The sequence below is a fragment of the Triplophysa dalaica genome, chromosome 15 (assembly GCF_015846415.1).
Source record: "Triplophysa dalaica isolate WHDGS20190420 chromosome 15, ASM1584641v1, whole genome shotgun sequence".
Lineage (NCBI taxonomy): Eukaryota > Metazoa > Chordata > Actinopteri > Cypriniformes > Nemacheilidae > Triplophysa > Triplophysa dalaica.
In genome coordinates, this window is record NC_079556.1 from 17,689,892 (window position 1) to 17,708,948 (window position 19,057).

A 19,057-nucleotide genomic window follows, 5' to 3' on the forward strand; every position below is an offset into this window, starting at 1 on the left:
TTTGGGTAGCACACATATTCTGAATGCCTTCGGCAGAATTCAAATGAGCCATTTTAATCTAGATTAATCTTGGAATTAATCTAGATTAATCTAGATTAAAAAAATTAATCTATGCCCACCACTAATATTTACATTTATGCATTCGGCTGCAAGTAGGCCAACACAACATATCAAAATGATCGAAATATTGCAAATGTGCATATCGCAATAGATTGCAATAATTTAATACAATATTCTTAAAGTTATGATTAGTCAAAGCTTAACAGTTGGTTGATGCAGACAATATCTGGAATATCATCACTTATCAGAAAGAATGTGTAACACCTACGTTGGTTATAACATTTTCATTGTTTAAATAAATGAGTTTAAATGTAGTTTGAAGTCCGTGTAAATGACATTGAAATATGTTTTCTGAGTTTGTCACACAACGGAAAAGTGTGTTATTAACCACCCTCCCAAAGTTTAATGTAAAAAAAAACATCCAAGTAAATAAAATTAATTATTAAAATGTTGGAAAGTTAACAGGACTCTCTGCTCTCAAACGCCGGGGGCTGCATAACTTGAGTGCCAGTTGGCTATATATTTTAGTGGGAGGATTTGAATTCAAACACGCAAGTCAATGCGCGCAATATTCATCAAAAGACAATCACAAAGGCACTTCACGTTCATGTGCAGTGAGCCTCCTTCCATTCCCTTAATTCGCTTTCCTCTTTTGCGTCTGCGTTACCGTTTTCTTGTTATTTGGAGTGAGCTTTGTTTAGTTGGGCAGAGTGAGAGCGTGAGAGAGCCTGAAAAAGTGTGCATGAGAGCTTGCAACCCTGAGCTTGTGAATGAGCAGATGCCTGATGCTAGGCGCTCTGACCATGCATGCTCGGACGCTGCATTGCGTCATCAATCCACCGTTTCAGCTCCGCCCAAAAAAATTCCTGAACAGACAATTGGTGAAAAACGTTTAACGTTCCACTCCAGTCTTTGTAATGTGTTTCAGTAATACATTTCTAACATCGATAATGTGTTCAGAAACATTTCTCAGAATTCTGTTTACCCGGACTTTAAATTGATTATCGTATCACACAATTGTTTATCACATTATTTGGCAAGTATCCTATGTACTGTAGCATTCTTCTTCAATACTGTGCAGCCCCACTTTGAACTAAAGCAATTTACGGTGAATGGATGAATGCATTTATGGTCCTTAAAAACTACAGCTATTTTAAAAATGAAAATGTATCATGTTTATATGTATTTGGATCAATGTAATTGTGCTAATACTAGAATGTCCTTTGGTTTTACCTGTACATGGATAATGTGGACCAATTTCCCAAAATGCAATTATTTATGTGATTGTCTAAAATGTGTGCGCATGTGTGTGTGCGTGCTTGTCTGTGTATGTGTGTTAGTTAATGTGCATATTGTGTGTGTGGAGTGTTTGTATGTGGGTATTTCTGCCTTCTGTGTTGTAACCTTTTTCTTGTTTTAACAGGTATAACTTTACTTGTTTTGCTTAAAGTCAATATGTCTCATCTACAGCTGCTTTGTAAGAATGAAAATCGTAAAAAGCGCTATATAAATTAAGTTGAGTTGAGTTGTTTAGAATGGGTGTATGTGCTAATGTGCTTAACCTTTGTAATTCGGTTAAATGCTAACTCTTTAAATCAATCATAAATGAATTGCAGTTTGCTTGTAAGACCATAACATCCCCTAAAAATCGATGTTGTGTTCTGTAGTACCCATGATATTGGCATTGCTAGCGCCCACTTATAAGCAGCATGAATGACATGATACTATATAAACAGTAGTAGCACATCAGCACAACAGAAGTTATATCATTTATCATAAACAGTATGCTCAACTGTTCCGTTAGACCAATTTTAATAAACTAAATAAAGAAGAAAAAACAAATGGGGTTTGATTGAGTGTCTGCTAAAATGCATTGGCTCTGCAGTCCGGTAAATGTTTAATTTATTATGCATCTCTTCATTCTTTAAACGCAGATCCAGGTCTGCTAAAGTAGTCCTTGCATCTGTAATCTGTCACATGATTTATGGAGGGACCTAAAACGGACACTTAATCACAAAACCAACTTTAGAGTTGCGTAAATCCAATCCAGTCCTCTGTCTGGATGAACAGCTAGATACCCGTAGGACAATACAACCCTACAAATACTCTCCATACATGATAAATGGGTTCTCTAGCAAAACAGAAATCTTCTTTAAAAGTCTAGCTTCCTGAACTATATCTCATCTCCACCGATGCTTTTGACATGCGTTTGTTTATATGTATTTTCAGTCTGTCGTGTAAAGGGTGAAAAGGAAGGGAGAAGGGACGATCCCAGATGTGTTTTTCATCTAAGAAACACAACACTGAAGGCTGTCAGATACGTGCTCTGTAATAATCCAGGAGACAATGAAGGTGTCTACCAGCATGGCTTTGAACTTCCACTGAGTCAGAGAAGCAGGATGATAGTGAAATTTTTTTAGATGTCAAATAATACAGAGTCAACCGGCCATGAACCATCAGTCAGGAGCGGTTGACCAGACTGTCATCCAGATCTAAAATTTAGGGACATTTCCTAGAGCCGAGGTCCCTATTTCAGACTATAAGTTAACAAGACCACCAAAATAACTATCAATGAAAAAAAAATCATAATTGACCCATCATCATGTCATTCCAAACCTGTATGACTTTCTATTTGCTTTTGTGTTCAACATGGGGTGAAAAAATTATGACAATATGTTTATGGGGGGTGAACTCAAGTATCCCTTTAAGTATCAGTAACTGTCATAACAAACAGTTGGGATCTGTTGTAGCTCTTACCCATGGATAAAGTGCAATCTCAATCCACTGGCTGGAGCTCTCTCCCTCTTCTTCATGGTCATGGCACGATGCTTCTCTTTACACTGCTCTTTAAGCTGAGGTAGATCTTCTTTGTAAACCTGGACAGTAACATCTGAGCATCAAATACTCACCAAATTCAAAATGTAGGTTACATGAGAAAATGATCTGTCAGATTTGGTCCAAGATCACTTTGTATTACTTATTTATATTCTAAGCAGTTCTAGACAGTGAAACTGACAGGAAAAGGGAACATGTTGAAAAAAGGACCATCCGAATGCAGCACACAAGGCTTTGACTCCACCGGACAATATCCTTTACACTCATTCGATCACAGACCTGTCGCCGGTATGTGAGCTGCGTTTCCTGTTCGATTTCAGAGTCCATCTCAGGCACGTCCGATTGATCAGAATCGGATTCCTCGCTGTGTGAATCCATCAATGTCTCTGTAGAAAAAACAGAGGCTTTCAGCATGTATTGATCATGCATTCAAACTCAGTTAAACGCAAAGTTAATTAACAAATTAGCAACAATTGTTTTATCCCCTATAAAGATTTATCACTGAGAAAACTGCTGAGACTAAGAAACAGAATTGCGAACGTGAGCAGTGACAACCCATTAGGAAAATGAAAAGCCGCATGGTGGTCTGAGCTCTGCAATGTTAAAAGAAAAAAATATCTAATTTGCATTAATAAATGTGCATCTATAATCTTATGCTATTTCTGCATTTGATCACATTAGGGAACTTTTATTTATTTTATTCATGTAAACTAAAAACTCATCGGAAGTGCGCCTGACCCCCAGTTCACTTCCTGTTTGTGTTTGATTAGTGTCTAATATTATAACAATATATATTTTATTTAATTATTATTCATATTAATTTGTATTATTATTTTACTGTATAATAATTGTATCAAACGTTCTGTTGAATTATGTTGTAATGAGTTTGGTATCGCAATCTATGTTCAGAATATAAGAGAGACACGTTTAGTCATCTAACGGTTCGGCTTCTTTTGCTTGTTATCAGAAATAATCTACAGGCTCTCTTTTGTTTGTGAATGTGTCCCGCAAGTTAACTTGGGGCCACAAAAGTGCGGATCCGCAGTTACGTTTGTTTATGTTGTTAAGATGAAACCGTCTATAGATACAATATTTAAATGTGCTTGAAAAGGATGCAACTAACAATACATCTTTATTAAAGTGGCACTTGCTCAGCTGTTCTCAGAACACGGTACTATACTTTATATGTTTCAATAACAAGCGATTTTTCCAATATGCAACTTCACCAAATCAGCACCTTTATACAGTAGCTATATAAACGGAAGCAGTCATTAAACATACTCTTCTAAACTGTCCTCTCTTACTCAACTGTGAGTATGTTTAGTGAATCACTTATTCATAAAACATAAGCTAAACCAATTACTGTGCAAACTGTTTGTAAGCATTATTTTATAAATTGTCACGGTTAAATGAGCTATGCATATTAATGATTTATGTAACTAATTTGAGGTCATTTTATAGAAAAATAGTTCACTGTTCTCCGTAGCATAAAGGCTGAGAAGCTACATTTTCAGGAGAGCTTCCCTAACATAGCTTCAAAGGCAACATGAGCATAAAGAAACTTTGTTTCATACCTTGAGGAGCTATGTGATGAGTTTCTTTTGACTTTCTTTCAGGAACAAACTTCCACTGAAATAATGAGTGGTCAGCTCCACCAATAGAAATCACCCACTGATAATCATGTGACCATCTAACGTTGGTTATGTGCGCTGAGTGTCCTACATATTTTTTACATTTTGCACCTAGAGGTCAAATAAAGATAAACTGAGTAAGCCTGAATAAAAACAAAACACTATTAATATTTAAACCAAGAAAGACAAATATTGGAAATAAGAGGGCGCACCTTTTCTTACACATGGGTACCGAAATAATTTAACTAATCCATAATCGTCAGCGGTAACTAAAACTTGACTACTGAAGTTTGCATCCACAGAGTTGATGTCGTTGATGTCGGAGTACTTTGGCCAAATCCCGTTCACCTCTGGTCCGAGCACACAGGTCCATGAGGACCACTGGAAAAGCTTCAGTTCTTCTCTGTTAGTCACTTCTTTACCACCTAAACACACAAAGATGAAACCATCAGTCAGTAACTCCACTGAATCCTGATATGATGTGTTTTATAGGGTGCATTTACTGTAAATAATTCAAGCAACAATAGGAATACATGAAAACAACAAATTGAAATGAAATCTGAATAGTCTGTAGACTATCTTTTGGAACATATAATGGTAAGACCAAAGATGCATTCAAACAGATCTGTCTGAAAGCTGATAAATTTCGATCGAACAAAACTAAACAAATTGTTTTAAAAATACCAATTAGAAAACTTGTTAGCTGTTGGACAACCAGTCGATTAGTCGACCATCGTGGCCCATAAATTAGTTGACCAACATGGTCTTGTTGACTGATGGTGACACCATCATGAAACACAAAAAATGTGGTGTCCTTCAAACTTAGCCAAAAAACAAAGCAACGCATAAATCCATGAGAGCATCCACACTTACTTGGCATCCTGTAGAAAAGCCGCCGGCCGTTGCCATCATTGGTCTGTAGGTACTTGCTGTCGGTGGACCAGTCCATGTGTGTGATAAAGCTGGCGGAGCCCATACATTCGCCCACCTTCTTGTAGCGCTGCACGACGCTGTAGATGTCAACTGAGTTGTCATTGGAGCCAACGGCTAGGTGCGATCCATCAGGGGAGTACTTTAGTTCATGGATGGCCTCTTTACGGTCCTTTATGTGGACCACCTCCGTCATGTCCCTGCAACACCAGTACACTTCTAACACAACTGCTTATTTAAGTGAGATGCAAAATGTAAGGGACCTCAACTAGACAGTGTCTGTCCAGTCCTGGTGGTTCACCTGACTCTCAGTACAGTAAAGGATCCGTCCTTCATTCCCAGAGAGAGGTGGATACCGTCCGGGCTCACGACTGCACAGCGTATGGGTTCCTCCATGTTGCAGCGGGCTATCAGCGCGTGATCCACCAGACTCCAGATCCTCCAATTCATAACACACACAGGGAAAGTAATGACTCATAAAGTTACAAAAATTAGCACACTGGTCATTGAAAATGGTGTTTTAATAGTCTGCATCTAATCTGCATCTAATTTAGCTCCTGAGGGAAATATATTGCTCTTTTACAACTCAAGAGACTAAGAAGTTCTTAATTATGTTTGGTTAAAAATGTAATTTTTGTGTTAGAAGTATCTTTTAGAGATTAACACAGGAATAAATAAAGGGGATAGCACAAATGAGCTCATTAGATCAAGTGCATTGCTGTGAAATTAATGTGAATAGAATTGCTCGGAACATTTGAGCTCAGGAAAAATGCCTGAAAAATGTTTACTTTTAACAAATCTGAGCAGTTTGTGGGACTTTTGAGAAATCAAGAAACATTACTAGAGAAGAAACTTTAACTTTAATGACTTTAAATGTTAAATGAACAGGCATAGTTTCAATTTCTTTATTTTGATATATTTAAAGAAGTATGTCTAGGATTGTTATAAATGATTAGACTTTAAATTCTGATGTCAATTCGACTTTTGCACACACATAGTACACAAAGTATTTAGTTGAATGACATCAAAAGTAACTGTAATTAAACTACAGAAAAAATAGAGTAATCCCTTTCTTTACTATTTCAAGGGAAAAGTAATTAAATTACAGTAACTAATTACTTAGTAACAAGTTACACCCAACACTGAATAGGGCCTAAAGTCATCCAACAGCAATGTGACTGACAGCATGACAAGACACATGAAAACTGTGAGAAAAATCGAAGTTATTATTTTTTTTTTATAAATTTTCCTAAAGACATATACAAATATTACTGTTGTATTGCTTAAAAGTGAATATGAACTTGTTTACTTTGCAGTATTTCACCTGTTTCTCCAGTTTTTATTTTCTGCAAATAAATGCAAATCGAAACATTATTTTTATTTGAAATTAGGTAGAAATGTTGTGAGCAGTTCCACTGCAAAGGAACCCTTTTTACCCTCTTTATTCTTAAGAGTTTACTAAACAGTTTCTATAAACTAAATCGTTTTAGTTGTTGTACATTAAATTAATAAAAAAATATTATATTAAAAGTTTTATTGTCTACTTTGTTCTTGACATACTGAAACCTGCTTGTGACATTCCTGCTCTCTTCCCGCTCCGTAAAGTACGGTGATTCACATGTGCGATCGGTTTGTTTAGGCTCTTACCGAACAGAGCGATCGTCACTGCCGGTTATGGCGAGAGGTTTAGTTGGGTGAACCGCAAGGGCCCACAGCTCCCCCTCACAGTGGCCCTGCATGATAAGAAAGGGTTTGGTGCGATCGTGCACCACCACCTCAAAGATCTCGCTGTCTTGTGTGCCCACAAGAATATGATCCCCTCTCCAGCACACACTGCGTACTGACAGGCCTGCAGAGATCCGTTAGGTACAATTAAGGTCAGCTAACCAAAAAACGTGACAGCTATATCACAGAGGTACACAGATATGACCCTAAACAGAAGGATGTACACTGGGTACGTTGTAGACCGTCAGTCATGGGCAACATGACTGTGGACCTCTGGGGAGAAGATGGGGATGGTCATGGGAGCTTGAAAAAACATAAACATGTAGACATCTAGGATTGGTGACAAACAAGGGTAAGAGCTATGGATATAAGACAGGGCGGATGGCCTGCGTATTAAGACACTGACCACTACAACGCACCTCTTGAATTTTCACCTCTAGCTACTGATGAGTCAAAAGGAAGTAAAAGAAGAAAAGAACAGAGATAGAGCTCAGTTAGAGACATAGGACTCTGCATTGTAGGATCCAGTTGCATTGTGGGATTTATTAACAAAAGCCAACCGTAAACTTAATGGATAAAAATAGATCTGCATAAAGCAATGTATTCTGGGAATAGTGTCTATCTCACCCTTATATCCCTGGTCTGTTTCCCTGAGGTCAATGACGGTAATGGGTTTGAAGTTCAGGTCCCACAGCCTGACACATCCATCTCTGCCTCCGGTAGCAAAGCCTTCCTCACATGCATTCATGCTGAAAATCCCTGACTACACACACACATACACCGACAGGTTTGTGAGAGACTGCAAATCTCTGACAACTTAAACAATTAAATCAAGATAAATCCACTGTCTAAACTTCCTGAATGAAAGGGATATTTCATCCAAATATAAAAATTCTATCATAATTGATTCACCCTCATGTCAGTCAAAACAGTTATACTGTACATGACCTCTTCCTCTGCTTAACACATAAGAATATAGTTTAAGAACTGGGGGTTTTGTGAACCACTCAAATGGGGTCAATGTTGTTCGGCTACTAATGCTCTTCAAAATATCTTCTTTTGTGTTATGCAGAAGAAAGAAAGTCATACAGGTTTGAAATGACATGAGGCTGAGTAAAGAATGACACAATTTACTTGAAAAAAATCTCTGATGACAGCTATACAGGCAAACCACTCTATGGGTCAATTTATAAATCAGATCTATGTCACTTAGAGGTCAACCTGGTGGAGGTGGTGGAAACGCCCCCCCTCACTTACCCCATGGGCTCCTTGAACTGTTCGGATTAAATTGATTCCCTTCCAGACATAGACGTCTCCATTCAAGGCACCAGAATATGTGATCTCGTCTCTTGCGCAGGCCAGACAAAGGATCGTCTGAAGGTCTCCGGTCTTTCCAAATACACCACGCTTAGGAGTCAGAGCGTTCCCACACAGACTCCAGAACTGAGAGAGAGTGATTCATAAATGTAAGAATATGTACATTTTAAAAGCATTATAGCATTATACGGTATACATTAGCTATACGTCAAATGTAGAGTTACAGTATATTGCAAAAAACTAAAATATCGAACTTAAAAAAAAAAAACATTTTTAAAACATCCCAACACTCCTTTTTTTGGAATTCAATGACTCAACCTTCAATTATGTAAAGATTTATTTAGCATGTTAAATTGATGTTATTTAAAGTAACAAAATATTTAGAATAAATTGTGACATAACAAATCCATGCCAGTGCATGTTAATGTGTTCTTGCATTGAGAAGTAAAATCAATTTGTGAACACACATATAAACACACGCAGGCTCGTAAACATACTAATGTGTATACTGGTTAAACACATCATTAAAATGCACAGGCACAATCTCAATCCTGAACAAACACTCATAGCCCCCACAGCCAACGCATAATAATTGCCTCATTGACTCATATTCAGCTGTCTCTGTGCGTGTGTGTGTGTTTGTATTTGTGTGAAAACCTGGAGCTCTATTTCGTGAGGTCCCACCTTTTACTTGAGAGAATAACAGGGTTAACTCTTTTTATGACCTCCTTATGTCCTCAGTTCTGTGACAGGCTTTTACTGCTAGAAATCCTGATGTGTTTTCCCAAAGAGTAAGACATTGGTTTTTAAATGGTTTTCTGTCATTTGAAGAACCGAAATTACAAATTTGATCTCTTTAATTTCTCATTTATTTCCCTAGACAGCAATGACAAGGAGATGAAATGAAGAATGTTGTATTTCTTCTGAGAAAAACACCATTGTAATGTATTCCTGAATCTTAGCAAGTGGTGCTAACGTGTCAAGATCAATCTGTTTGCTTCTCTTCTCAGGGGACATAAACAAGAATTGACCACCTATATAAGACCTTCAATTCATTGTAAATTGGGTTGGGTAAACGTATAAATGTAGCATGTGTTTTCATCAAGTGGTCTGTAAGGATTTGACTTGAAACCATAGAATGACAGTCACTGCTGATAGATGCCAACCAGACCACACCTTTCTCAAAGCAAAACATACGTATTTCCTGATTACTGTTTTTGACATCAAAGCTTTGGATAGTCGCTATTGAATGGACTGGGGCTGTAGACAGCGCAAATGTTTGCTATCAGCCAATAAGCATAACAGGAAGCAATTCTCCTGCAGCCCCAGATTAAGCCACATTGGATTTGTAGTTCATGTGATTGTGTCTGAACAGTAGGCATGTACTCATAAATTCAAACTGTATTTCCAGAGCTGCTTTTAAGACAAATGCTTACAGAACAGAAAACAGAACGCTTTTTCTATTGTAGACAAGGACAATTTATATTTTCTCAAGAAATTGTAATAATCTCTTAAGGATTTTTAGCTAAAAATGCTAAAAACCTCCAAAGCATCAATTTCTGCAAGATCAAAAGACTACAGAATGTAATTTTTTTCTTATATATTTATATTATTGCATTAGGGAGCAAAATAATGTTTCAAAAGATACTCAAGAATTGTTCAAATAGTGCTCAGATTTGCTGGAATAACACAGTCTGAAATAAAGTCAAGATATTGTTTATAAGTGTCTAATATTATATAGCGTGTTTCTTTCTGGAATAAATTTGTTTCACTAAATATGTGTTGATTGGTTTGTATTTAATTTAAGTCTATTAGCAAACATCTTGAAGAGTATTTTATAATCAACATTAAGAATGAAAACTGGTCTAAATCTTCTAACTTTTGTACTATTATGCGAATTAATCGTTACTGTGTGTTCCCACGAAATGCGAATGAAGTGTTAAGCGCGAGTGATTTACATGTTAAGAAAAATCAAAGACGTGATAGGATGTCCTGTGGCGCGATTTGCCTGAATGACGCGGCGCGAATTGAGCTTTTCGGGCTTTTGATGAGCGTAACGCCTGATTCGCGTGCATCGTGGCAGTTGAAAAATCAGAACTTTTGCAAAAATTCGCACCACGTTAATCAATCAGGAGCTTGCTCTAGTAGTGATGTGATTATGATGTAGCGAGCGGAGGCAGAAATCCGAAACAATACTGGATGACAAAATTATCGTTGCTGTATGTGGATACCTGGAGCTGTACGATACTATACTTTGATCAAAACAGGAATAAAAAGCATCTTGCTTGGAACAAAGTGAGTGAGGACATCGGACAATCTGGTAAATTGAAAAAAACTGTCTTCACTCAATTTGAGCAATATATATATATATATATAAGAGACTGGAGCCACCTGGCAGAAGCCCCTCCCATGTCTGTTGTGAAGTGAATTTCACGCACATATCAAGCGAGTAAACTAAAAAAAAGTTCAACCGTCCAACTATGCGCGAATAGCGCAATTTATTCACGCAAGTCGCGTTTGGTGGGAACGCTCTATTACTGTCAAGAGCTGTCATTTATTTATAATTAAGAGAAATTTAAAAAGAAAAAGTCGATTCCTACAGTAAATAAAACATAATTGAGAACTCCACTAGGTCTCCTGAGATATTGAAGAGTCTCTGAGTAATACAAAATTATTTGGGCTCTTACAGCGACTAAACACAACCAACAGCACTCAACCAAAAATCTCATCTCAGATATCTTTGTTTCCATAATTTTGGTTCTAATTACAGTTCATTCCGTGTCCACAAAACCCAGGCACTTCAAATAAAACAATGAAGCGGATGAAAAAAGCTGTTGTTGGCCCATTAGAAGCCCTGCGCTGGAGATCACATCCAGACTGCCAGGCTGCATTACGTCAGGGAGCTTCAGAGTGATTCACAGACTCCTGTGATTCTGCAGGTCTGTGCTCTGCTAAAGCTTTAATATAATCAAAATGACTCAGTGCTATTCATCTGCCAAGGCTCCATTAGAGGAAGACTGTCTCAATCCTCAAGCACATCCTCCCGGTCTCCCAGGTCTTCGGGAGCAGCCACCTCCTGCTCAACTGTGCGTGCCGCCCCGGATCCAGCACATCTAGACTAATCAAACAGCCTTAAAGCGACCAAGACAGCTATAATAAGCATACTGTGAAAAGGAAAGAAATAATTAGTCCAGGGTGGCACGCAACACCTTAATCTACTTATGTCTAATTGTGTGGCATGCGGCTGCTGTCACATATCTGATTTATAAACCACTGTTGGTGACAGTTGTGTTGTAAATATGGTTATTTTGTTTGGCCATGTGGGTGAAGCTGTCATTATGCCTCGTAGGAGGCAGCGAGAAGGTTTCTTTGAGTAAGCAGATTCGGTTTGCACGAGTCAAACTGCACAGGCTCGTGGTGGGGTTTATTAAGCCATACATATGTTAACTAAATTGAGAGTAGCCCAGGGTGTCCAAACAAAAATCTCAACCACGCTCATGTAGTTGTACTTGTAAAGATACATCGATATCAAAGACCAATACCTCACGCTACTACCTACACCGCTGTCACATGGCCATCCAGTTACCATTCTGGAAAAATATTATTCACATTAATTCTATTAAGTGGCATACACCAAACCAGCCAGCTGAGGTGAATTTTGATACGAAAATTTTGTTTGTAGTCAACAAAAAGCGGTAACAACAAGGACCCAAGTTGTGAGTTCAGATCTTTTTGCCAAAATCCAAGGAATGAACCCCTTATGGAGAAGGCAATGCCACGGGGCAAATATTAGAAGCTCAAAAATGAAAAACGAGATGGCTAATGAATGGAGAGAAGTGTAACTATAAATAATACAACGCAATATTGCTTTTCCAACAAGCAGCAACAAGCAACAAATTCAGTTTCCCCAGAGCTGTCACAGAGAGATAGCGAGAAAGAGAGCGAGAGAGAAAGAGGCATTACAGCCAGCTAAATCCAATGCATTGAGTGCATAATCGCTGACTGAGCACAGGCCCGGGGAGCAGATGTCACATGGTCGAGGGGGTTAAAGACTCAGGAATTACAGTATATGGGACAACCGCTATACTGGCCTGATAAATGTACAGTTGTGTCTGTTAAACTGAGACCGGCATTTATTGTAAAATACTGTGACAAACAAGATAAAGAGGATGCACCGTGATCTGAAAAAATTATTGTGAGAGAGAGAGAGAGAAATAAAGGTATAGGATTGTGGATTACTTCCTGTTAGGAACCTAAAGCCAATGCTTTGTGCTCATGAGAGAGAACGAAAATATATAAGAGACGCATGATTTTCACATTTTTTAAAGTTCACATCTGAGTTGAGTGGGTGAATTTCTATCGCTGGATGCACTACAGAAGGGCTCCACAACTCGCCATTGTATTTCAGTAAAAGTGTTTGAATATAAACTGCAGCTGTGCATAATGCATAATATTATTAAGATAAATGACTATCAACTTATTAATCAAACTCACTTATAGAGCAGACAGTGCCTGTGCATCCGCGCATCGTTTTTTATTAAATCCTTCCATGTGGGCAGAGACAAACTAACAGTACAGCGGAATCTTTCAAGGTAATTTAAACTTCTTTTCCATCTCGCCTACACAAGACTACAAAATCTCATAAGGGAGGAATCATATGCTTAATCACATTTCACATCGGGCAGTAACAACTCATTCGTACAGACTGCATACAAACTTAATAAGGTTATTTGAGAAATCTAGTAAAGGCACCAATATGCAACAATGTGCATAATGCTTTTTCTTCCACGTAGGCAGAATACAATATACCGTGCTGTATAGTATTCAGTAAAAAGTATTTTATTTAAACAAGTATTTTTCTACTAATAGAAGACCACAGAACAGTGAAACTCTCCACATCCGTTTAAGGTATCCCACTTGAAAAATACACAGAACTTGCAAGCAGTAATAAGCACTACTTATTTATAAAGAGCAAAATGAACAGAAGCTGAAAGAGCAGAAATGAATTGTGGGAATTCTTTGTTGTATTGTCAGCAGAAGCTTTGGCAGAGTGTTTCTGAACCAGTCTTAATCTCCTTTCACAGTCACTTCTGTATTACCGAGAGGATGCTCATGTCTCCTCAGAAATGAAAATATGGGAATGCACAGAGGAAAGAAATGGAAATTTCATTTTGTTTGTTCGTTTTTTCCAATGTTTACATCTAGGATTTGCACTATATTTGCATCTTTTGCACACATATATTACATTCCAGTACACGTACCTCATGCAAAATTTACATTATGTCATTTCAGCACCTGTCCTTTATAAGATCATGTTTGTACTGTACATCTCACACAAATCTACATATTTTTGTAATAAATTGTATATTCATAATCCAGAAAAAAGAGAATTACCTTGATATGTTTGACTCCGCAGCTCACCAGCTTGCTTTGCTGAAACAGGTCCCATGATATGTCAAATATCTTTACAGCAGAGAAAAAGAAAGGTTTGCTCAGTTAGATACCAGTAGAACCACAGTGAACAGATACTGCCTTCAGGTTCTCTCGGGAAGTTCTTACTTCAGAAATTCTTATTACGATGAGATGTGCGCTCAAGTGATTTTCCTTACGATGAAATGGACATATTAGGCTATTTCATTTATCTTACTCTCTTTTTCAATTTCCAGTAGACAGAAAGCTTTTATAGTGAAATGGATTAGGTGTAATTGATGCTTTATCAAGGTCATTTATCATTCTTGTGCCACCGCAAACCAGCTAAAGGAGAACATTTATTTTTTGGATATCCCTGTTCTTTCCCAACAGAAGATACAATGAATACAAACTAAATTCTAAAGTCAGTAACTAGTGCTGGCTATTAACTATTAATAATTATGACTACTATGACCAATAGCAATGAAATTTTACTGTATGTACTTAATTGAAAATTAAGAAACTTGGAATTTTAAGGCAATGAAAAAACAGACTTTACGGTGTATCTGACTTACGTATTTTTTTATTTTATGACATCTCATAAACATACATTTTAAAAGCCAATTGAAATCTTGCTTATGAAACAGATATGAGTCTTTACAGTTCTAATCTTTATATTAGTCTTATGTAACATACACATTGAACAGTAAGCAATGTGTATGTAACATTATACACAACGTGCAATTTTATACATACAAATTTAGCTTTTTTCTAAGAGTGTACTATGTAAAAAGAACCATGTAGTAAAGATTGAGCCAACAAACTACAGTATGTAGTGAAAACTGAATGACACAGTTTATACATGGAAGCCTTTATTGTATCTATTGTATCAATTCTGCACTCATATGTGCCTTGTGAGTTCAGCACTGCAGCGAGTTTATGACAAACATGAACAGAGGCCAAATTTTCAGTGTTCCATCTTGTTTTTTATATTGACAGCTGCTCTGAGTTGCATTACACAGTCTCCTAGCAGCATGCTGACCCTTACTTCATTACTATGGCAACTGAGACAACTGATATTGACTAAACTGTCTAATAACATGGATTTCATCACTTTTAAAATGTCAGTGTCAAGTGTTTTGCAGTGTTGTTTGCAGTGTGAACAAAGCCAAAGAAAATCCTGAGTCTTCCACAACTTAAATGTGTGTTGCATACAAAAGTGGTTTTGTGTGTGTGTTTTGCACCAGCCAGATGTTAAAAAGTTGAGGGTGAGCCCAACGTCGGGCCTAACTATGTGAAGACTTGTGAAAAATATTCACACCTGCTGCACCATCAGCTACGCTCAGCTTAGAGGATGCGCGTCCCCGCGACCATATTCCACGGCATTAAGAGTGACATTCTTACTGCCTCCAATGATTACAAATGTTAAAGAGGAACAATAATTAGAAGGTAAAATAAAATAAAAATAACTGTAAAATCAGGACAAAACACTTAAGAAACTAGAAAAAACGTTTAAGTACAGTATATGCAAATGCAATAATAAAATAAGGAAAAAAGAAGATGTCTGTCAAGATATTCAGTCAATGAAGCAGCTCTCCATTCCCGTCTGTTTCATGTATAACTGCGGTGATATTTATTGATAAATTAAAAAAATTAAGTGCTGCTAAACCGAAACCTTCCTGGCAGGGTGGAATCTGCTTAAATGTTTTCAATAGGACCGAGAGTAGACTATTGAAACCGAAACCATCATAAATAAATTATAAACATGCAAGGGTTATGTGTGTTTTTGTCATGTCTTTTAGTTGTTTTTGTAGTCTATGTAGTATTTTGTGTTTTCCTACCTGATTGTTTCCAGTATAGTGTTACCTCTGATTGTCTTGTGTATATACAGTATACCCCTGTATTTGCCATACTCCTTGTCGGTTATTGAATGAGTTTGAGTTGTGTTTTGTTCCTGTCATGCGTTGCAATGTTTGATCTTGTGTATGTTTTTGGTTATTGGATTTTTCATTGAAACTATTAAATCACTTTAAAGGGGTCTTATGACATGGCTAAACAAATATTATGGTTTGTTTTAGATGTAATTCAATGTGTAAACACGATTTAAGGTTAAAAAAAGCTCTATTTTCCACATACCGTGCATGTTTTGTTTCTTCACTTCACGTTTTGCCGTCGCGCTGGAATTTAACAACATATTCAAGTACTTATCCTAGCACCTTCGCTTACACAAAAATCAAAACACTTACCTTCATTATTTAAACAGGTACTGTTCAACAAAGAATTTGTATCCTTTATCTAGCTTTGATCTTGTCGTAAGAGAAAATTTGTCAGCAAGATGTTGTACATATGATGTTTTATTAACTAAGTTCGGAAGGAGCAGGAGCGGATAATCAACTCGGCTAGTCGGCTATCAGCAATCACAGCAATCGACCTATCAGTTCAAAAGAGAGAGAGAGAGTGTCTCTATAAATAGTCAAGACGTCTTACCTTCACTCTCTCTTCAGTCTCAAGCATCCCACCACCACCCCGGCTCCTCACCTGGAGACCCTCGTCTCCAGCAGGACACAAAAGGGGGGGGGTGTTCCGGGTTCAGGCTAATGCCGGATTCGGACCCCTCACCCCGGAGAGGGGGGAGTGCTCTGAGCTCGGAAGAATGAACTACTCTATTATCGGCATAGGCGAACTAGCCGTATTTGTGGCAGCTGTGCAATGCACTTGGTAAAGTCCATACTGTGGCGCAAGCGGAAGTAAGGCTACACTGCTTCACGGTAGACCAGAAGATGCGTGACTTCATGTGAAAAGGGCCTATTGTACTAATAGGTGATAAAATGTCATAGGTAAATTCCTTATCACCGATACATCAACTTTGCCAGAGCGACTTGAGCAGGATGTAAAGAATTGGTAAGGTTTAAAAAATATATATGATGTTAAATAATTAAAACTATAGCTGACTGTTTTACCTTTTATATACGACGTTATAAAGATTTGCCGTTAATGATCAACCAGTGTTACATAATGTCTTGTCACGACTCAACAAAGACAATAAACACAATTTTTTTGCCTCTTGTCGGAACATTATTACTGATTATTAGGACTTATGATGTCTTTTTTCACGTTGCGCACGTGTGTGCATTTGCAAATCACAAACACACGACAAACTCAACTCAATATCAAAGTTACTTTTACAATTAAAATACAAACTAGCTGTGAATCTGAAGCGCCAGACTGTCCTTGCGAAGTTGTAATGGCTGAAATTGCCCCACTTTTTAACCAAACCTTTCGTGCACAGCCGGCCTTGCTCTCTCCCAGGTTCATGAAGCAGTCATCTGAGCAATGCGGTGCACACACCTGAATATTCGGATTTTACTGTTCTGAAACACTATTGTAAATAAAATGTAACCATTCGTTTTTAGTTGTCTCATCTTTTGGAAGGGCAAACACAGAGGCTTTCGTTTCACCATATTTGCGTATACATTTGGGCAGTCTTAGTCAAATCATATCACTAACTTACGTAGATTTGTGGGGGTGCGGTTACAGGAGGCGTTTCAGGCATTTCTGGGTAAACGTTCGCTTTTAGATAGAATGCATCTTTAATTTTTGTAATTTTACGTGTCTAATACATGCATGGGCAACTTATAACACACCAATGACACAGAAAAACATGTTTTCGAGCCATATGACCCCTTTAAAGCCAGACTTAGATCCAGCCTCTCTGACTCATGTTTGAACTGACTCATTACAAAACATCATTACCAAACTTTTCTTTAGAGTGTACAGTATGAAATGAGATATTTTCTGTAAAGAGATACTTTAGTTACTTTCTTTTAAATAGAATATAGAGTTTTCACTCATCCAGCAGAAAAAAACTTCAACTGCAGTTTATTCTCCATTATTTATTCCATAATTTATAACTCCATTATTTCCAAGTCTATTATATTTTACCCTCATTAACGTCCCTTAAAATGATATCTTTGGGAAATGCAGATAAGACGAAAAGAGATTTGGTTCTGTTCATGTAATGTAATGTAAATGTAAATAAAACTCAACAAGAGCATTCGTTCTTGTGAATTAATTTGAAATAATCCAGCGCTGTCTCAGGTAATCGAGGAATAAATGAAATTTCCTACTCCTCCAATTCTGTAGACATCTCAAATATTTGATAGTTTGTCCATTTTTTTTAAAAGGGCACTTTACAATACACTTTAAAATACCCATTTTTTCTGTAGATAACGCAGGCGCTTATACCGGGCTGTGTAGTCTTTACAGACGCGACATCTTTTCAATTGTATTATTGAGGAAATAATGTAATCGTTTTTTTCTCCATGGAACAATGTCAAGAATTTTCACTTATGCCTACTTCTGACTGGACACAAGATTTAGTCTCAGACGTCTTGGTTGTGCAAAAGGTATAAATCAAGGCGCATTTTATGTCCAGACAACCGGGTGTACATCCAGCTGGTGCAACCGGCCCCAGAAGTGAACTGTGAGGCCATAAGTTGTGATGTTCATTTAATGTAAACCAAAAATAATTTCCTAAGCGTGTTCCCAGATGCTGTATCCTTGAATCCAAACACTTAATCATTGATAATGTGTTTATGTTTGTCTTTTTTTGGATTGTAATTTAAGAGCTGCTCAATCAAGCATGACTTTATACAAATAAGGGAAGAAAGGCAAACAGATAACAAAGGGGGGAAGAATTATTACAATGACTGTCTGCCTTATCCAATACTGCCTGTGTACAGGCTTTTCTAGCATTGTGGGGACTGAATGTTCATATAAGGATAGTAAACAATAACCTACATTGCAAAAATCTGCTAGTGGACACCACAATGAAGATATGTGTGTGTGTGTGTGTGTGTATGGTCTTACCCGGTCTGTATGACCAGGAGCAGCAGCCAGAACTTTGCCCTGTCTCCAGTCCCACACACAGATTGTGTTCTTTGAATCCAAGCCCACAGACACCAAACACTGTAGAAGACAAACCATATACAGTAAGTAAAACAATAAATATCATCAAATTTGTCAATAAGTGTCTTATGCTGCTATCCCTTTAAGAGCCAACGCACAAGTCTAATAAACAGTTACACGTGTGACAGTTTACATTCATATTGACATCATTTTGTGCGGATGTGTCTGTTCAAGAGTAAAGG

The 19,057-nt window shown here is 37.5% G+C and overlaps 1 protein-coding gene across 2 annotated transcripts in view; it reads right to left on the reverse strand.

Moving 5' to 3' along the window:
* Positions 1-19,057, reverse strand: part of eml5 (EMAP like 5) — a 70,841-nt gene that overhangs the window by 28,946 nt on the left and 22,838 nt on the right. For both annotated transcript variants that reach the window (XR_008909112.1, XM_056767792.1), the window contains exons 3-13: positions 18,777-18,875; positions 13,893-13,961; positions 8,439-8,624; positions 7,809-7,944; positions 7,104-7,305; positions 5,758-5,895; positions 5,400-5,656; positions 4,739-4,951; positions 4,470-4,637; positions 3,175-3,281; positions 2,818-2,936 (exon numbers count right to left, since the gene is read on the reverse strand). Coding sequence is in view for 1 of the 2 variants with exons in the window: in XM_056767792.1 (XP_056623770.1) it covers positions 2,818-2,936; positions 3,175-3,281; positions 4,470-4,637; positions 4,739-4,951; positions 5,400-5,656; positions 5,758-5,895; positions 7,104-7,305; positions 7,809-7,944; positions 8,439-8,624; positions 13,893-13,961; positions 18,777-18,875 (1,694 nt within the window). In the remaining variant the exon portion in view is untranslated. The remainder of the gene's footprint in view (positions 1-2,817; positions 2,937-3,174; positions 3,282-4,469; positions 4,638-4,738; positions 4,952-5,399; positions 5,657-5,757; positions 5,896-7,103; positions 7,306-7,808; positions 7,945-8,438; positions 8,625-13,892; positions 13,962-18,776; positions 18,876-19,057) is intronic.